The sequence below is a fragment of the Ornithorhynchus anatinus genome, chromosome 5, assembly GCF_004115215.2.
Source record: "Ornithorhynchus anatinus isolate Pmale09 chromosome 5, mOrnAna1.pri.v4, whole genome shotgun sequence".
NCBI classification, from domain to species: Eukaryota; Metazoa; Chordata; class Mammalia; order Monotremata; family Ornithorhynchidae; genus Ornithorhynchus; species Ornithorhynchus anatinus.
In genome coordinates, this window is record NC_041732.1 from 97,197,321 (window position 1) to 97,211,991 (window position 14,671).

Here is a 14,671-nt window from a genome sequence, read left to right on the forward strand (position 1 = left end):
TATTGGGCAGGGATTGTCTTTGTTGTCGAATTGTACATTCCAAGCACTTAGTACAGTGCTCTGCACATAGTAAGTGCTCAGTAAATACTATTGAATGAATGAATGAATGAACGTAAAAAGAAGTAGAAACTGTAGCTGAGAGAAATGCAGAGAGGAACAGAAAGTATGACTCAGCCATCTATAAGTGTTCTACTGAGGCTGATGTTTTATTAAATTTCCTCAACTCTGACTTCGCAGAGAGTAGCCAGACTGCAGTTCTCCTTTCTGATCTCTGGATGGTTGCTTGGAAGGAAATCTTGTGTGGACTAGTGAAAAGAACGTGTTTCTGAGTGTCAGAGAATGTGGGTCCTAATTCTAGCTCCTCCGCTTACTGGCTGTGTGACCTTATGCAAGTCACTTCACTTCTCTGTGCCTCAGTTCCCTCATTTATAAAATGGGGATTCAATACCTGTTCTCACTCTTATTTGGACTATGAATCCCATGTGGGACCCGATTATATTGTATCTACCTCAGTGCTTAGAACAGTGCTTGACACATAGTAAGTGCTTAACAAATACCACAATTATTAGTATCATTAATAATAATAATAATAATAATGTTGGTATTTGTTAAGCGCTTACTGTGTGCAGAACATTGTTCTAAGCGCTGGGGTAGATACAGGGTAATCAAGTTGTCCCACGTGAGGCTCACAGTTTATCCCCATTTGACAGATGAGGTCACTGAGGCACAGAAAAGTTAAGTGACTTGCCCATAGTCACACAGCTGACAAGTGACAGAGCCAGATTCAAACCCATGACCTCTGACTCCCAAGCCCGGGCTCTTTCCACTGAGCCACGCTGCTTCTCTACTGCCGTGTGCAAAACCACCATTAGGTGTCCAAATGAAATAAAAAAGCAAGGAATTGGAAGATAAGAAATGGAGATGGGACTTAGTGAAGAAAGGTGTCCTACAGGAATTTGGTACATATTAATTAAACATACAGTGTTTCCCTCTCCAAGGGATTTAATGGATCATTTAAGATCAGGATCTCAGGAAGAGGTTTACGGAGATTGAAAGTTTAGCTAGGCTACTGTATGTCATTGTAGAGTCGTGCTCAGGAAACTACCCCCTCTTGTCTGTAGAATCTCTATTCAGCAATCAAAGCTGCTGTTTATCTTTGAAAGGGCAGCTCTGCTGACATTCCAATTTGTGTGATATAAAAACTGAAAAATACAACTTTCTAGGAAAATGCTCCCTCTTTGACAAATGCCAAAAAAGAAGATAGGATAAAACCCACTTAAAGCAAGTGTTTATCTAGGTTTCCCAGTGCACAAGAAACTTAAAGAAAGATAGTAAAGAAATGAACAAATGTAACACATAGAAACAAGAGGTACAGAACTATTAAGACTAGACAGTGAAATAGTATCAACTTTGGTCTGAAAAATTACTCAGGAAACCCACTTCTGTGTCTGTATTTCTGATTTAATTCTGACAGGATTGATGGAAGTAGTATCAGTCAATCAAGCAATCATTATTTATTGAGCACTTACTGTGTGCAGAGCACTGTCCTAAGTGCATGGGAGAGTACAATTTAACAGAGTTGGGAGACATATTCCCTTTCCATAATGAGCTTACCATCTTGAGTACCATCAAGTACCATCGAGTATAATCTTGAGCTTACCCTCTTGGCCCAGTGGAATGACCATGGAATGGGACTGGAAGCCAGGATAGCTGGATTCTAGTCTCGTCTTTTCCCCTTGCCTGATGTGTGACCTTGGAAAAGTCACTTAACTTTTCTGTGTCTCAGTTTCTTCATCTTGAAAATGGGAATGTAATACCTGTATCTCTGGTATTTCCTTTCTTCTTAGATTGTGAGTCCTGAGTGGGACAGAAACTATGTCCAAACTCATTATTGACTATCTATCCCAGTGCTTAGCACATAGTGAACCCATCATTATTATTAGAACAACAAGGTTTTTTTCATGTAAAGAAAGCACTTACTATGTGCCAGGCACCTTTCTAAGCACTGGGACAGATACAAGGTAATCAGGTTGTACATAGTCCCTGTCCCACATGAGGCTACAGACTTAATCCTCATTTAACAGATGTGGTAACTTCGGCACAGAGAAGTGAAGTGGACATTCCCAAGGTCACACAGCAGACAAGTGTCGGAGCCGGCACTGGAACCCAGGTCCTTCTGACTCCCAGGCCCGTGCTCTACTAGGCCATACTCATGGAAATATCATGTAACTAGGTTGTAAACTGACGTGTATATCTAGTTGGAAGTGTTCTGGTGTTTTAATGTGGACAAGTGTAATAAATGTTGGAACAATCCCAATAATTCTGTGAATTCTTTTACTACTGCTTTAAATTTTGGGGAAACAGAAATTCAGTAAATACGGTTTTGGTTAATATGTCAAAATTCAAGACTTGTGGTTCTCCTTAATTTTTATTCAACTTACTTTTTGAAAGATGAGAGGAACTTTTGTTCCAGGTGCCTTCTTCTGATCATTTTCCAGCAGGACTGTAAGCGGCACTCCAAAAAGACCACTCTCTTAAAAAAAATGAGAGAGAGAAAGGGAAAGAACTAGAAGAGTAACGTCTTAATTTTTTAACCAGAGTGTCAGAACAGGAGTTCAGCTTCTCTGCTTACCGCGTCCCTTCACTTTCTCAGTCCGGTTCCTCTTTAGTTCGATGCCCAGGGCGTCGTAGAAGGCGGTCAATTCAATGAGAGAGAGGTAGCGGATCTTCTTTAAGTCTTCGACTGACAGATCCTCCACTTCGCTCAATCCGAATCTGCTTTTCCGAACAATAAATTTCTGCAGGTATAAATTGAGGGCCTCAGACACTTTAGAAAGGAGAAGAGACCCTTAATCTATGAACCACTTCTGCTGTTTCTGTAGTACCCAGGTGTAGTGTATTTTTTAACAAAGCCTGAACTACACTGTATTTTGGACAGATGACAAGCCTCTGAAGTCTCCAGCTAGTCCTGGACCTCAGAGAAATGGCACCAAATTCTCTGAGGTTTTGACACATCGGTACTAAGTTGGTGAATGGGGCAACAGTGAGGATGAAGTGAAGACCACAGTGACTGGTGCCCTCTCCATAGGGGTGACAGTGGCCACGGCTTTTGCCTTCACAGTTGTCTGAGCTGGATTTTCCCATTTGCTCATTCCAGGTTCCTGATAAGACCTGGGAGTTTCCAGTCAGGGCCGAATTTAAGGTTAAACCATGAAAGGCCTCCATAACCCCTTAGCCAGTTCTTTTTGGTGTCACACATTTCCTTCCTGACTATTTTCAAAAAGAAGCCAGATCCCAGGCTTCAGGGAAGGGGTTGGGTGGATGGAGATCTGACTGGATAACTTGGTGACTTAGTGGGTTATTCATCTTAAAAAGGGATTTAAGTTCATTTTCTCTCTGATGAAAAAGTTTGAAACCAAGTCCATGCAAAATGGTTCTTTTCAAAAAGAGGAGCTTTCAAACCCATTTCCTCTGCCTCTCTCTTACTCAATTTCTGCGTGGCTCAGTGAAAAGAGCACGGGCTTGGGAGTCAGGGGTCATGGGTTCAAATTCTGACTCAGCAAGTCACTTAACTTCTCTGTGCTCAGTTACCTCATCTGTAAAATGGGGATTAAGACTGTGAGCCCCATATGGGACAAGCTGATCACCTTGTATCCTCTCCAGCGCTTAGAACAGTGCTTTGCATATAGTAAGCACTTAACAAATGCCATCATCATCATCATTTGTCTCTCACTCTCCTCTCTGTCCTCACAATCACTCTCTCCATCTTCAACTGTTCTCCATTTATCTCTTCCTTTCTCTCTCTGTCTCCCTCTCTTTCACATTCTTCTCAGTCATTCTCTTTTCTCCCTCTTTGTCACACACTCTACCTCTTTCTCCATTCCTTCTCTCTCTCACTCTGTTTCTCTTTCAACCTCTCTCCCTCTCTGCCATTCTCTCTCCCTTCTTTGTCCTTCTCATTCACTCTCTCTGTCTTTCACAATCTCTCTCCATTTCTTTCTCTGACTCTTTCTCTCTCCCTTTCTGTCTCTGTCTCCCTCTTTGTCTCCCTCTGTCACTTATTCTCTTTCTCTCTTTTTCATACATTCTTTCTCCCCTCCTTATCTCTCTTACTCTGCTTTTCACTTTCATCCTCTTTGTCTGGTTCTCTCTCTCTCTGCCACTCTCTCTCTCCATCTCTCTCATTCTTTCTTTCCCTTTCCTTTTGCAGAATTCTCCAGTTCTGACTTACAGTTAAAGAAGAATCTTCTTTTTTAAACTTCTGGATTTTCTGACTTTCTTTTTCCTTAGGAACTTCTGTGATGCATTCTGAGAAAGAGAGCTCAAACGAAAGTTCTTCGGCTACTGACGGAGTGTCCTTTTCTAGCCCAAAGTCAAGACAACTATTGGCTGACAACACATAAATCAAAGACATCAGAACACAATACACAATATCTTGGTTGTTATGTTTACCACAACACAGTACATAGATCTACAAGCAGTAAGACCTCCCTAGATCTCCCAGATAAATAGGAAGCATCATAGATTTGGAGCTAAAAAGGGATTCACTTCATTAGCAATAAACTAATGATGCCAAGCTTTCAGAAGGAATGAGATCAATTCACTATTACATGAATAAAAACCCTATTTCCATTTGCAAGGTCTATTTCTGTGATTATCTTTCACTGAAGCCACTATTAAGTTAGGTAACTTCAGGGAAGAGATTGTCTGATTATGGATGAAACTGATGGTATTTATTGCATGCTTGGTAAGTACTAAGTGTCAGTGCAGTCGAGGTGAGAGACATATTCACTGCTCACAAGGAGCTTATAGTCTAGATGGGGAGACAGACATTGAAATAAATTATGGATATGAACCTAAGTCTATCGGGACTGAGGGAGGGGTGAATATCAGGTAATAAAATCCTCATTTTCAAATTTTTCCTCTGTGTACATTAGACACATAATAAAATGAATTTGCTTATTAAAGGATAATTGAATATTGGTCTCCTCTCTCAAAATGAAAGCTCCTTGTGAGGGAATGTCTCCTTTTGTAATTGTGTACTTCTCAAGTGCCTAGCAGAGTACACCACACAGATGAGTTAATAAATGTCACTACCACATCTACTATTACAACTGTTACAAGCAAATGTACATGGATAATCCACAGCTCTGTTACAACTACTGAATCCAGCTTCAAGAGCTGCTTATAACCAGTGAATGTGACCTCATCCTTTCCTCCTAGTCACCTTTTTTGAGGTCCTTAAGAAGTTCGGAACCAAATCTGTGACGCAGTATGGAAAGAATCAGTCATATTTATTGATCTCTTACTATGTATAGCACTGTACTAAATACTTGGATGAATACATTAAAACAGGATTTGTAGATGCATTCCCTGCCCTGAGTGAACTTACAATCTAGAGGGGGAAATATACATTTATATAAACAAATGCATTATAGATATGTATTTAAGTGCTGCGGGGCTGAGAGAGGGTGAGAAAAAGGTGCAAATCCAAGTTCAAGGGTGACACAGAAGAGAGTGGGAGAAGAGGAAATGAAAACCTAGTCGAGGAAGGCCTCTTGGAGGCAAAGTGCCTTACATAAGGCTTTGAAGGTGGGGAGTGATCATCTGTTGGATATGAAGAGGGAGGGTATTCCAAGTCAGAGGCAGAACATGGTGAGAGGTTGGCAGTGAGATAGATGAGATCGAGGTATAGGAAGCAGGACCACTGGAGGAACTGAGTATGTGGCTGGGATGAGAGAAGCAGGGTGGCTTAGTAGAAAGAGTATGGGCTTGGGAGTGAGAGTTCATGGGTTCTAATCCTGGATCCACCACTTGTGTGCCGTGTGACCTTGGGCAAATCACTTAACTTCTCTCAGTTACCTCATCTGTAAAATGTGGGACTGTGAACCCCACATGGGACAACCTGATTACCTTGTATCTACCCCAGTGCTTAGAATAGTTCTTGGCACATAGTAAGTGCTTAACAAATATCATAATTATCATTATTATTATGTAGAAAAGCAGAGTGTTAGATAGGAGGGGCAAGGTGATTGAATGCTTGAAAGCCTATAGTAAGGAGCTTCTGTTTGATGTGGAGGTGAATGGGCAACCACTGGAAGTTCTTGAGCAGCGATGAAACATGACTGAATTTTTTTGTAGAAAAGTGATCCAGTAAGGAGTAGGGAGAATTAAAATTATGGGATGCTGTTTATGATTGAAAGTTTCAAGACTGATATCTCCTGGTCGGTATCAATTTCAGCAATAGTTGTTAATGTGCTACACGGCTGTAATTCAGCCACGAGAATTGTTGTCTATCAAATCAAGAGTAAAATATTGATAAAGAAAGCCTCTCATTTTTTCAGGACTAGGAAAGATGTATTGGAAGATGGGACTGCAGCTTGAATGGTTTGAACCACCAGATCCCTTGTGGCCACATGAAAAGGGCACAGGCTTGGGAGTCAAAGAATCTGGGTTCTAGTTCTGTCCCTGCCGTTTGCCTGCTGTGTAGTCTTGGGCAAATCACTTTACTTCTCTGTGTCTCTATGAAATGGGATTAAATCTCCATTCTCCCTTCTTCCTAGATCATGGGGCCCTTGTGAGACAGGGACTTTGACTGATCAGATTGCATTATATCTACCCCAGTGCTTAGCCCAGTAATTTTGCATAGTAAATGCTTAACAAGTACCACAGTTTTACTGGGATATTGGACTGTTACCTTCTCAGAGCATGGCAGGACATAACAATAATAACTGCCGGACACCAAATAAGTGCTATGCACAAAAACAATAATGATGGCCTTTATTAGGCACTTACTATATGCCAAGCATTTGAGTTGATTCAGGATAATCAGGTTAGGCACATTCCTATCCCACCTGAGGTTCATGGTCTAATTAGAGAAGGAGAACAGGTATTTTATGTCCATTTTACAGGTGAGAAAAGTGAGACACAGAGAATGTCTTGCCCTAGGTTACACAGCAGACAAGTGGCAGTGTTGAGATGAGAATTGTTTCACCTACTTTGCTATAGGCTGTAAACTACGAGCTCCTGCTGTACAGTGTAAACTCCTTGTGGGCGGGGATCATGTCTACCAACTCTATTGTAATGTACACTTAGCACTTAGTGCTTAGCAATTACTGAGCACTTAGTACAGGGCTCTGCACACAGTAATCGTTCAGTCTCCACTATTGATTTCTAATGGGCTGTGCTGTCTCTACTGCCTCTTATTGCAGAGAGCAGTCAGGACAAGCTGGGCTTGTGGTCCCTGACTCACCACACGATGGCATCGGAATCTCTCCCATTCTGGCTACTGGCACATAGCCACAGGTCAGGAACCTGGGCCTCTGGAGATAATGTAATGTAATGTTGGTATTTGTTAAGCGCTTACTATGTGCAGAGCACTGTTCTAAGCGCTGGGGTAGATACAGGGTAATCAGATTGTCCCACATGAGGCACACAGCTGACAAGTGGCAGAGCCCAGATTCGAACCCATGACCTCTGACTCCCAAGCCCGGGCTCTTTCCACTGAGCCTGTCTTTCCCTGGAACCAACTGAGGTTTTTGAGCACAGATACCCCACCCTTATTAATTTATTCAATCATATTTATTGAGTGCTTACTGTGTGCAGAACACTGTACTAAGCGCTTGGAAAGTCCAATTCAGACTCCGCCACAAGGCCAAAGCCATTAGCTTCTTCCACTGTAAAGAGCTAGGCAGGAAATTGGAATGAAAGTAGCTGGATAATCCTGTTCCTCTGAGCAGGAAAGGGTCTGAGGGGGAAGCCAAGATGGCAACTCCATGCCTTACCAGACGTAGGAGGAGCTAAAGAACGTCAGTCAGTCATATTTATTGAGCGCTCACTGTGTGCAAAGCACTGTACTTAGTGTTTGGGAGAGTACAGGGTAACATTGCAACTGACACATTCCCTGCCCACAATGAGGGTACAGTCTAGAAGGGGAGACAAACATTAATATAAATTAATTACAGATATGTACCTAAGTGTTGTGGGGCAGGGAGGGGGGATAAATAAAAGGAATAATTCAGGGCAAGACAGAAGGGAGTAGAAGAAAAGGAAAAAAAGGGCTTAGGGAAGGCGTCTTGGAGGAGATGTGTCTTCAAATAGTCTTTGAAGCAGGGGAGAGTAATTATCCGTCAGATAGGAGGAGGGAGGGCGTGGGTGAGAGGTCGGCATCAAGATAGATGTGATCAAGATATAGTGAGAAGTTTAGCATTAGGGAGTGACGTGCTGGCTGGGTTGTAGTAGGAGAATAGCAAGGTGAGGTGTGAGGGGATGAGGTGATTGAGTGTCTCTCCTCTGTGTTCCTCCAACCTTCCAGTCTTCCACAGTGAGCAGCACAGGCACCAGCTGAGTCAGGAAGGGATGGATCCCGCTCACTGCTCACTGGCGATGTATACAGGGCCAAGAGCGGCCTCTGTGCCAACCACCGGCACTGGTGTGCAGTCATGGCAGCCTCAGATGGGCTAAGCACTGGGCAGGATAAGAGTAGGGCAGAGGGTGAGTCGCGCTGATGTGCCTAGGGCCCCCCCAGCCTCTGTTCCAGGAGGAAAAAGCTAACGGCGGCAACCGAGGAGGAGGCTGTGGCATAGGAGCAAGTGACAGAAAACAACCAGCTGTGTGTCTAGTTCTTGCTCTTCCTCATCTCCCTCTTCTCGCCTGTCCCTCACGTCCCTCCTGGTTAGCAGCTATGACAAGCCCTGGTTTACCAAATCCCATCGCCCTTTTAACACGGCGATGGATGCGCCTCTTGGCTACAGGAGGGCGGTGGAAGATGGGGAATATTTTAAAGGAGGCAGGAAGTTGGAGTGTGATGAAAAAAGGGGAAAATCAATAATTCTCAAAATTTCAAGATCTGATCAGAACAAGAAGAGAGGAGACGTATTTTGGCAGCCGGATGGAAGCAAAATAGATGTGGAAGGATGAGAGGTTGAGAGGGAAGCAGATTGCCATAGATATCTGATTATGGTAATGATAATGATAATAATAATGGTATTTATATGTTAAGCACTTTCTGTGTTCCAGCGCTTAGTAGAGTACCTGGCACAGAGTAAGTGCTTAACAATTATGAGAAGCAGCATGGCTCAGGGCAAAGAACACGGGCTTGGGAGTCAGAGGTCATGGATTCTAATCCCGGCTCTGCTGCTTGTCAGCTGTGTGACTTTGGGCAAATCACTTAACCTCTCTGTGCCTCAGTTACCTCATCTGTAAAATGGGGATTAAAACTGTGAGCCCCACATGGGACAACCTGATCACCTTGTATTCCCTTAGCGCTTAGGACAGTGCTTTCACATAGTAAGCGCTTAACAAATACCACCATCATTATTATTATTACCGCCCCTACCTCCCTCCTTCCCCCAGGACCAGCAGCTTTCCAGAGCCAGAATGGGGAGGATAGGGGGTCAGCGGGCAGGGATGGGAGCAGAAGCATTCATTCATTCAGTCAGTCGTATTTATTGAGCACTTACTATGTGCAAAACACTACACTAAGCGCTTGGGAGAATACAATATAATAGCAAACTGACATATTCCTGTCCACAGTGAGCTCACAGTCTAGAGGGGGAGGGACCAGGATAGGCTGGGGGCATCAGGAGGGGCAGGGAGGGGATTCCTCTTCCTCTGACTGAGGAGCGGGACAGAAACTCCCTCTCCATACAGATCTGAGGAAGGATTTTTTGGTGAGGGCAGCATAAATCTTACTTATATTGATGCCTGTTTTCTTGTATTGATGTCTGTCTCCCCTCCTCCAGACTGTGAGCTCGTTGTGGGCAGGAATTGTCTCTCTTTATTGCTGTATTGTACTTTCCAAGCACTTAGTACAGTGCTTTGCAGAGTAAGCACTCAATAATTGCGATTGAATGAATGAAACCCCTCCCTCCCCTCTCCTTAGACTGTAAGCCCCCTGTGAAAAAGGGACCGTGTCAAATCTGAGTATCTCATGTAATAATAATAACAATCATGGTATTTGTTAAGCACTTACTGTGTGCCAGGTAGTCTGCTAAGCATTGGGTCGATACAAGCAAATTGGGTTGTACACAGTCCCTGTCCCACATGGGGCTCACAGTCTCAATCTGCATTTTAAAGGTGACATAACTGAGGCCTGGAGAAGTAAAGTGGACATTGTGCAAATCAAGATAAGAACATCAACATCATCATCGTCATCATCATCAATGGCATTTATTGAGCACTTACTTTGTGCTGAGTACAGTGGTACTAAGCACTTGGGAGAGTATTATTATTATTAATAATAATAATGATCATATTTATTGAGTGCTTACTTGTGCAAAGCACTGTACAGTTGGCAGATAAGTTCCCTGCCCACAATGAGCTTACAGTCTAGAGGGGAGATAAGCATTAGTATAAATAAATAATTTGTAACATGTAATTTAAGCACATATACATAAGAACAGTGATGTAATGAAAAAGTAAAGGAAGGTTTTATATTGGTTTACTCACAGTTCACTGCTTTCCAAATAGGCTTCTTCCCTGGCCCCTGCAAACCATTGGAGGGAACTAGGGGTACTGGAACTGTGTCAATTGTTGGCTAGGAAGGAAAGATGAACACAGAGACAGATTCTGTTAGGGATATGAATAATCTCTCCAGTTTTTCAATCCTGTATAGTCCACTGAGTGCATGAGAAATTATTCAAGGCATTTTTGTAGTCACTAACTTTCCTTTATGGGAAGCAGCGTGGCGTAGTGGAAAGAGCACAGGCTTTGGAGTCAGGGTTCATGAGTTCGAATCCCAGCTCTGCCACTTGTCAGCTGTGTGACTGTGGGCAAGTCACTTAACTTCTCTGTGCCTCAGTTCCCTCATCTGTAAAATGGGGATGAAGACTGTGAGCCCCACGCGGGACAACCTGATTCCCCTGTGTCTACCCCAGCGCTTAGAACAGTGCTCTGCACATAGTAAGCGCTTAACAAATACCAACATTATTGTCAGATTTCCCAGGTCTCCAACTAAGTGAAATAGTGATTTGGTCCTTGGAAAAAAATGAATGTGATTCATATATTATTGCTACCGCACAGCCATTTCCCTGCATATAGTGGTATAGTAAGCAACTTCAAATGAAACTACAATTTTGACTATGGTATTTGCCCAATTTTTCAAGGAGGTCTCAAGGTATTGGCAAATCATTTAACTTCTCTTTGCCTCAGTTCCATCATCTGAGAAGTAGTGTGATTTAGCCCTGGTTTACTCGGGAGTCAGAAGAACCTGGTTTCTAATGCCGGCTCTGCTACTTCTGCTGTGTGACCTTGGAGAAGTCACTTCACTTCTCTGTGCCTCCGTTACCTCACTTGTAAAATGGGGATTGCGACTGTGAGTCCCACGTGGGATATGGACTGTGTCCAACCCGATTTGCTTGTATCCACCCCTGCACTTAGTATAGTACCTGGCACATAGTAAGCACTTAACAAATACCACTACTATTTCCCCCCACCCACCCACCCCACCATCCTGGTCCTCTCCTATCAGCCTCTTTTAGGGAATTGGCAATGATGCTGTCCTTTCCCTTGATTTCTCTAAAAGTGATCCTATATCAAGGCATATTTTTAACAAGCAGAAATAATCCATCAGTTGGACTTATTGAGTGCTTACGGTAGGTAGAATACTGTACTAAGCACTTGGGAGAGCACAATAGAACAGATAGACACAATCTCTGCCCTCCAGGCACTTGCAATCTAGTGGGGAAGACAGATATTAAATTGAATTACAGATAAAGGAAACAGTAGAGTATAAGATTATGGACAGAAGTGATGTGGGCCTGGGAGTGGGGTGAATACCATGTTTTTAGGGGGTTCAAGTGCTTACACATCGCAGAAGGGAGGAAGATTAGGGTGCGGAGCTAAGAGGTTAGTCATGGAAGGCTTCCCGATGGACATGCGAATTTAGTAGGGCTTTGAAGATGGGGAGAGTGGTGTTTAGTTGGTATGAAGGAGGAGGAAGTTCCAGGCAGGAAGAAGGATGTGAGCAAGGGGTCAAGGATGTGAGAGAAGAGATCGAGGCACGAAAGACAGTTCGTGTTAAGGGATGAAGTGTTTAAAAGTTAGGAAATGTTTTGTTTGAGGTTGGACCATTCAAGACCTCTGGAGGGCCACTCAGGCTGAGTCAACCTCTTGGACAGACCTATCGTTTGAACACTCTGGTTCCTGGCCTCCCTTCCATGTGCACCTCTGGGGAGTGGAAGGATGTCAGGGAGGCTGCTGGTGGCAGAAAGGCCTCTGGTGGCTGCCATCCCCGCTCCCACCCATCCCTGGGGGCTAGCAGAGCCCCAATATTTTCAGAGCCTATTCACAGCATTCCCCTCCTCCATATTCATCTGTGGAGGCTACCTTCTGGGGACTTGCATAGTCCTGTTTCCCCCCTACACAACACTCAACTATCATAGTTGTTTGAAGGAAAGGAAAATGGTTTCATTTCTTTCATTATTTTGTGCTGAGGAAAATTTGGGGTTGTTGGGCATAAAGGAGGGACAGGAGTAAAAGGAAAATTTTATTCCCCTGTGATCCCCTTGATATGAATGCATGAAGGGCTTGGGCTATTGGTACCGGTAGCCAGAGTGGGGCAATGGTGACTTAAGAGTGGAAGGTGCCCTGGAGGGTGATAGGGGTAAAGACGTTGTCCGCATTTGGAATGGAAAGCAGTGGACTGGGTAAAATCCCTGGAAGTAATTAGTTATTTCTTTGGCATAGTGGATAGAGCATGGGCCTGGGCATCAGAAAGTCATAGATTCTAATCCTGACTCCGCCACTTGCCTGCTGTGTGGCCTTGGGCAAGTCACTTCACTTCTCTGAGCCTCGGTTACCTCATCTGTAAATTGGAGATTAAGACTGTGAGCCCCACCTGGGACATGGATGGTGTCCAACCTGATAGACTGTGAACCCGTCATTGGGCAGGGATTGTCTCTATCTGTTGCTGAATTGTACATTCCAAGCACTTAGTACAGTGCTCTGCACATAGTAAGCGCTCAATAAATACTATTGAATGAATCGCTTGTATCCACCCTAGTACTCAGTACAGTTCTTGATACAAATACCACAATTATTATTCTCATTCTTATTATCAGTCTTTTCTTTAAAAGAGCATTATCTTTAGAGAAGCCATGAGGTTCTACCCATTCCTGCATATCTGGACTCTCCCCAACTCACTTTTCAAAACTTTGGAATGGGTTTATTCTGAACATAGCCAAGTCAACACTGAGAAAACGAAGGGCTGATTCATATAAACTTCCTCCCACATGAAGGTCTCGTGGATGACTCAAGCAAAGTACCAGATGGGGTCGTTGTGTGAGGGAAACTTTTTCTTCAACTACCTAGGTATCAGTCAATCGAGTGCTTGGTGTGTGCAGAACCCTATGCAAAGCGTTTCAGAAAATACAATACGACAAAGTCTGCAGACACGTTCGCTGCCCACACAGAGAGTAACTGTGGCTGTTTCTGTCTACCCTCTGATTTACCCCAATGGGCTTCATTCATTAAATTGAATGGATCTGTGGATTTCTCTGAGCCTTCCTAGGGACCATGAGACTTACAGATATGTTTTTCCAGGATCAGGCTCTAGCGTCATCCCTGTCAAAACACTGGAACTGATGTTGTAAAATCCAGCTGTGGCCAGAAATCAATGCTTATCAAGGTTGAATGTTCAGTGAAATCAGGCTTTAAGTTGTGGGCCAAGAGAGTCTTTTGAGAATGGAAGTCTCCAAATTCAATAACTGGAAATACTAAACAATAATAGCGCCCCATTGCTTGTTGATGCAACATCTGAAAGTACTCGGTTTTATGAACCAACCATGTTACTCGTAGTCAAAGATTGCCAAGGTGGCACTCAATAAATTCTGAAGATAATGGAGGTGATTATTTTTTAATTTTAATATATATGCTCTTTACTTGGGAGAGAGTTGATCCCAATGGAGGAGAAAAGAATTCTAGTTAATATTGTCATGAAAAATTAGAGTTTTCATTGGGCAACAATAGGATAAAAGGCATTAGCATGTGGAATCCTGTGGAGAGAATAGTTCCCTGAGCATTAAACATTGTTAATGCTGAAGCCATCAGTGGTGTTTATTTGCAGCTTGTATATAGGGACTTGTCGTAGAAAAGGAAAACTGAATATTACAAAGATGAGCTTAGGAGGTATCAGTTCCTTGGAGATCCAATGTCCCTTGAACAACTAAGTGAAAAAAAAACAGGACTCGGGAAGGAAGGGCATTTCAGTAAAATAATGTTGGTATTTGTTAAGCGCTTACTATGTGCAGAGCACTGTTCTAAGCGCTGGGGTAGACACAGGGGAATCAGGTTGTCCCACGTGGGGCTCACAGTCTTAATCCCCATTTTACAGATGAGGTAACTGAGGCACCGAGAAGTTAAGTGACTTGCCCACAGTCACACAGCTGACAAGTGGCCGAGCCAGGATTCGAACCCATGACCTCTGACTCCAAAGCCCGTGCTCTTTCCACTGAGCCACGCTGCTTCTCTTAGCAGCTTAGCAGTTCTCACTAAACTTAGCTTAGCAGTTCTCACTAAGTCTAAGGAGGAAGGAAATGAAAAGATAACTGTTATTGGTTTGATGCATGGAAAGACTTGCGGCAAGCTAGCATTGCTTATGGATATAGAAATCAATGTTCCTCTAAAGCTAGCATAGCCCTCTCAAGCAAATGCTTTATTTAGCCCGTGCCAC

General features: G+C 43.3%; 1 protein-coding gene across 4 annotated transcripts in view; it reads right to left on the minus strand.

Moving 5' to 3' along the window:
• The window catches only part of ARHGAP28 (Rho GTPase activating protein 28), a 158,879-nt gene that overhangs the window by 46,368 nt on the left and 97,840 nt on the right, over positions 1–14,671 (minus strand). For all 4 annotated transcript variants that reach the window (XM_029066557.2, XM_029066558.2, XM_029066560.2 and 1 more), the window contains exons 4-7: positions 10,450–10,537; positions 4,232–4,389; positions 2,633–2,798; positions 2,442–2,533 (exon numbers count right to left, since the gene is read on the minus strand). In XM_029066557.2, the coding sequence (XP_028922390.1) occupies positions 2,442–2,533; positions 2,633–2,798; positions 4,232–4,389; positions 10,450–10,537 (504 nt within the window). The remainder of the gene's footprint in view (positions 1–2,441; positions 2,534–2,632; positions 2,799–4,231; positions 4,390–10,449; positions 10,538–14,671) is intronic.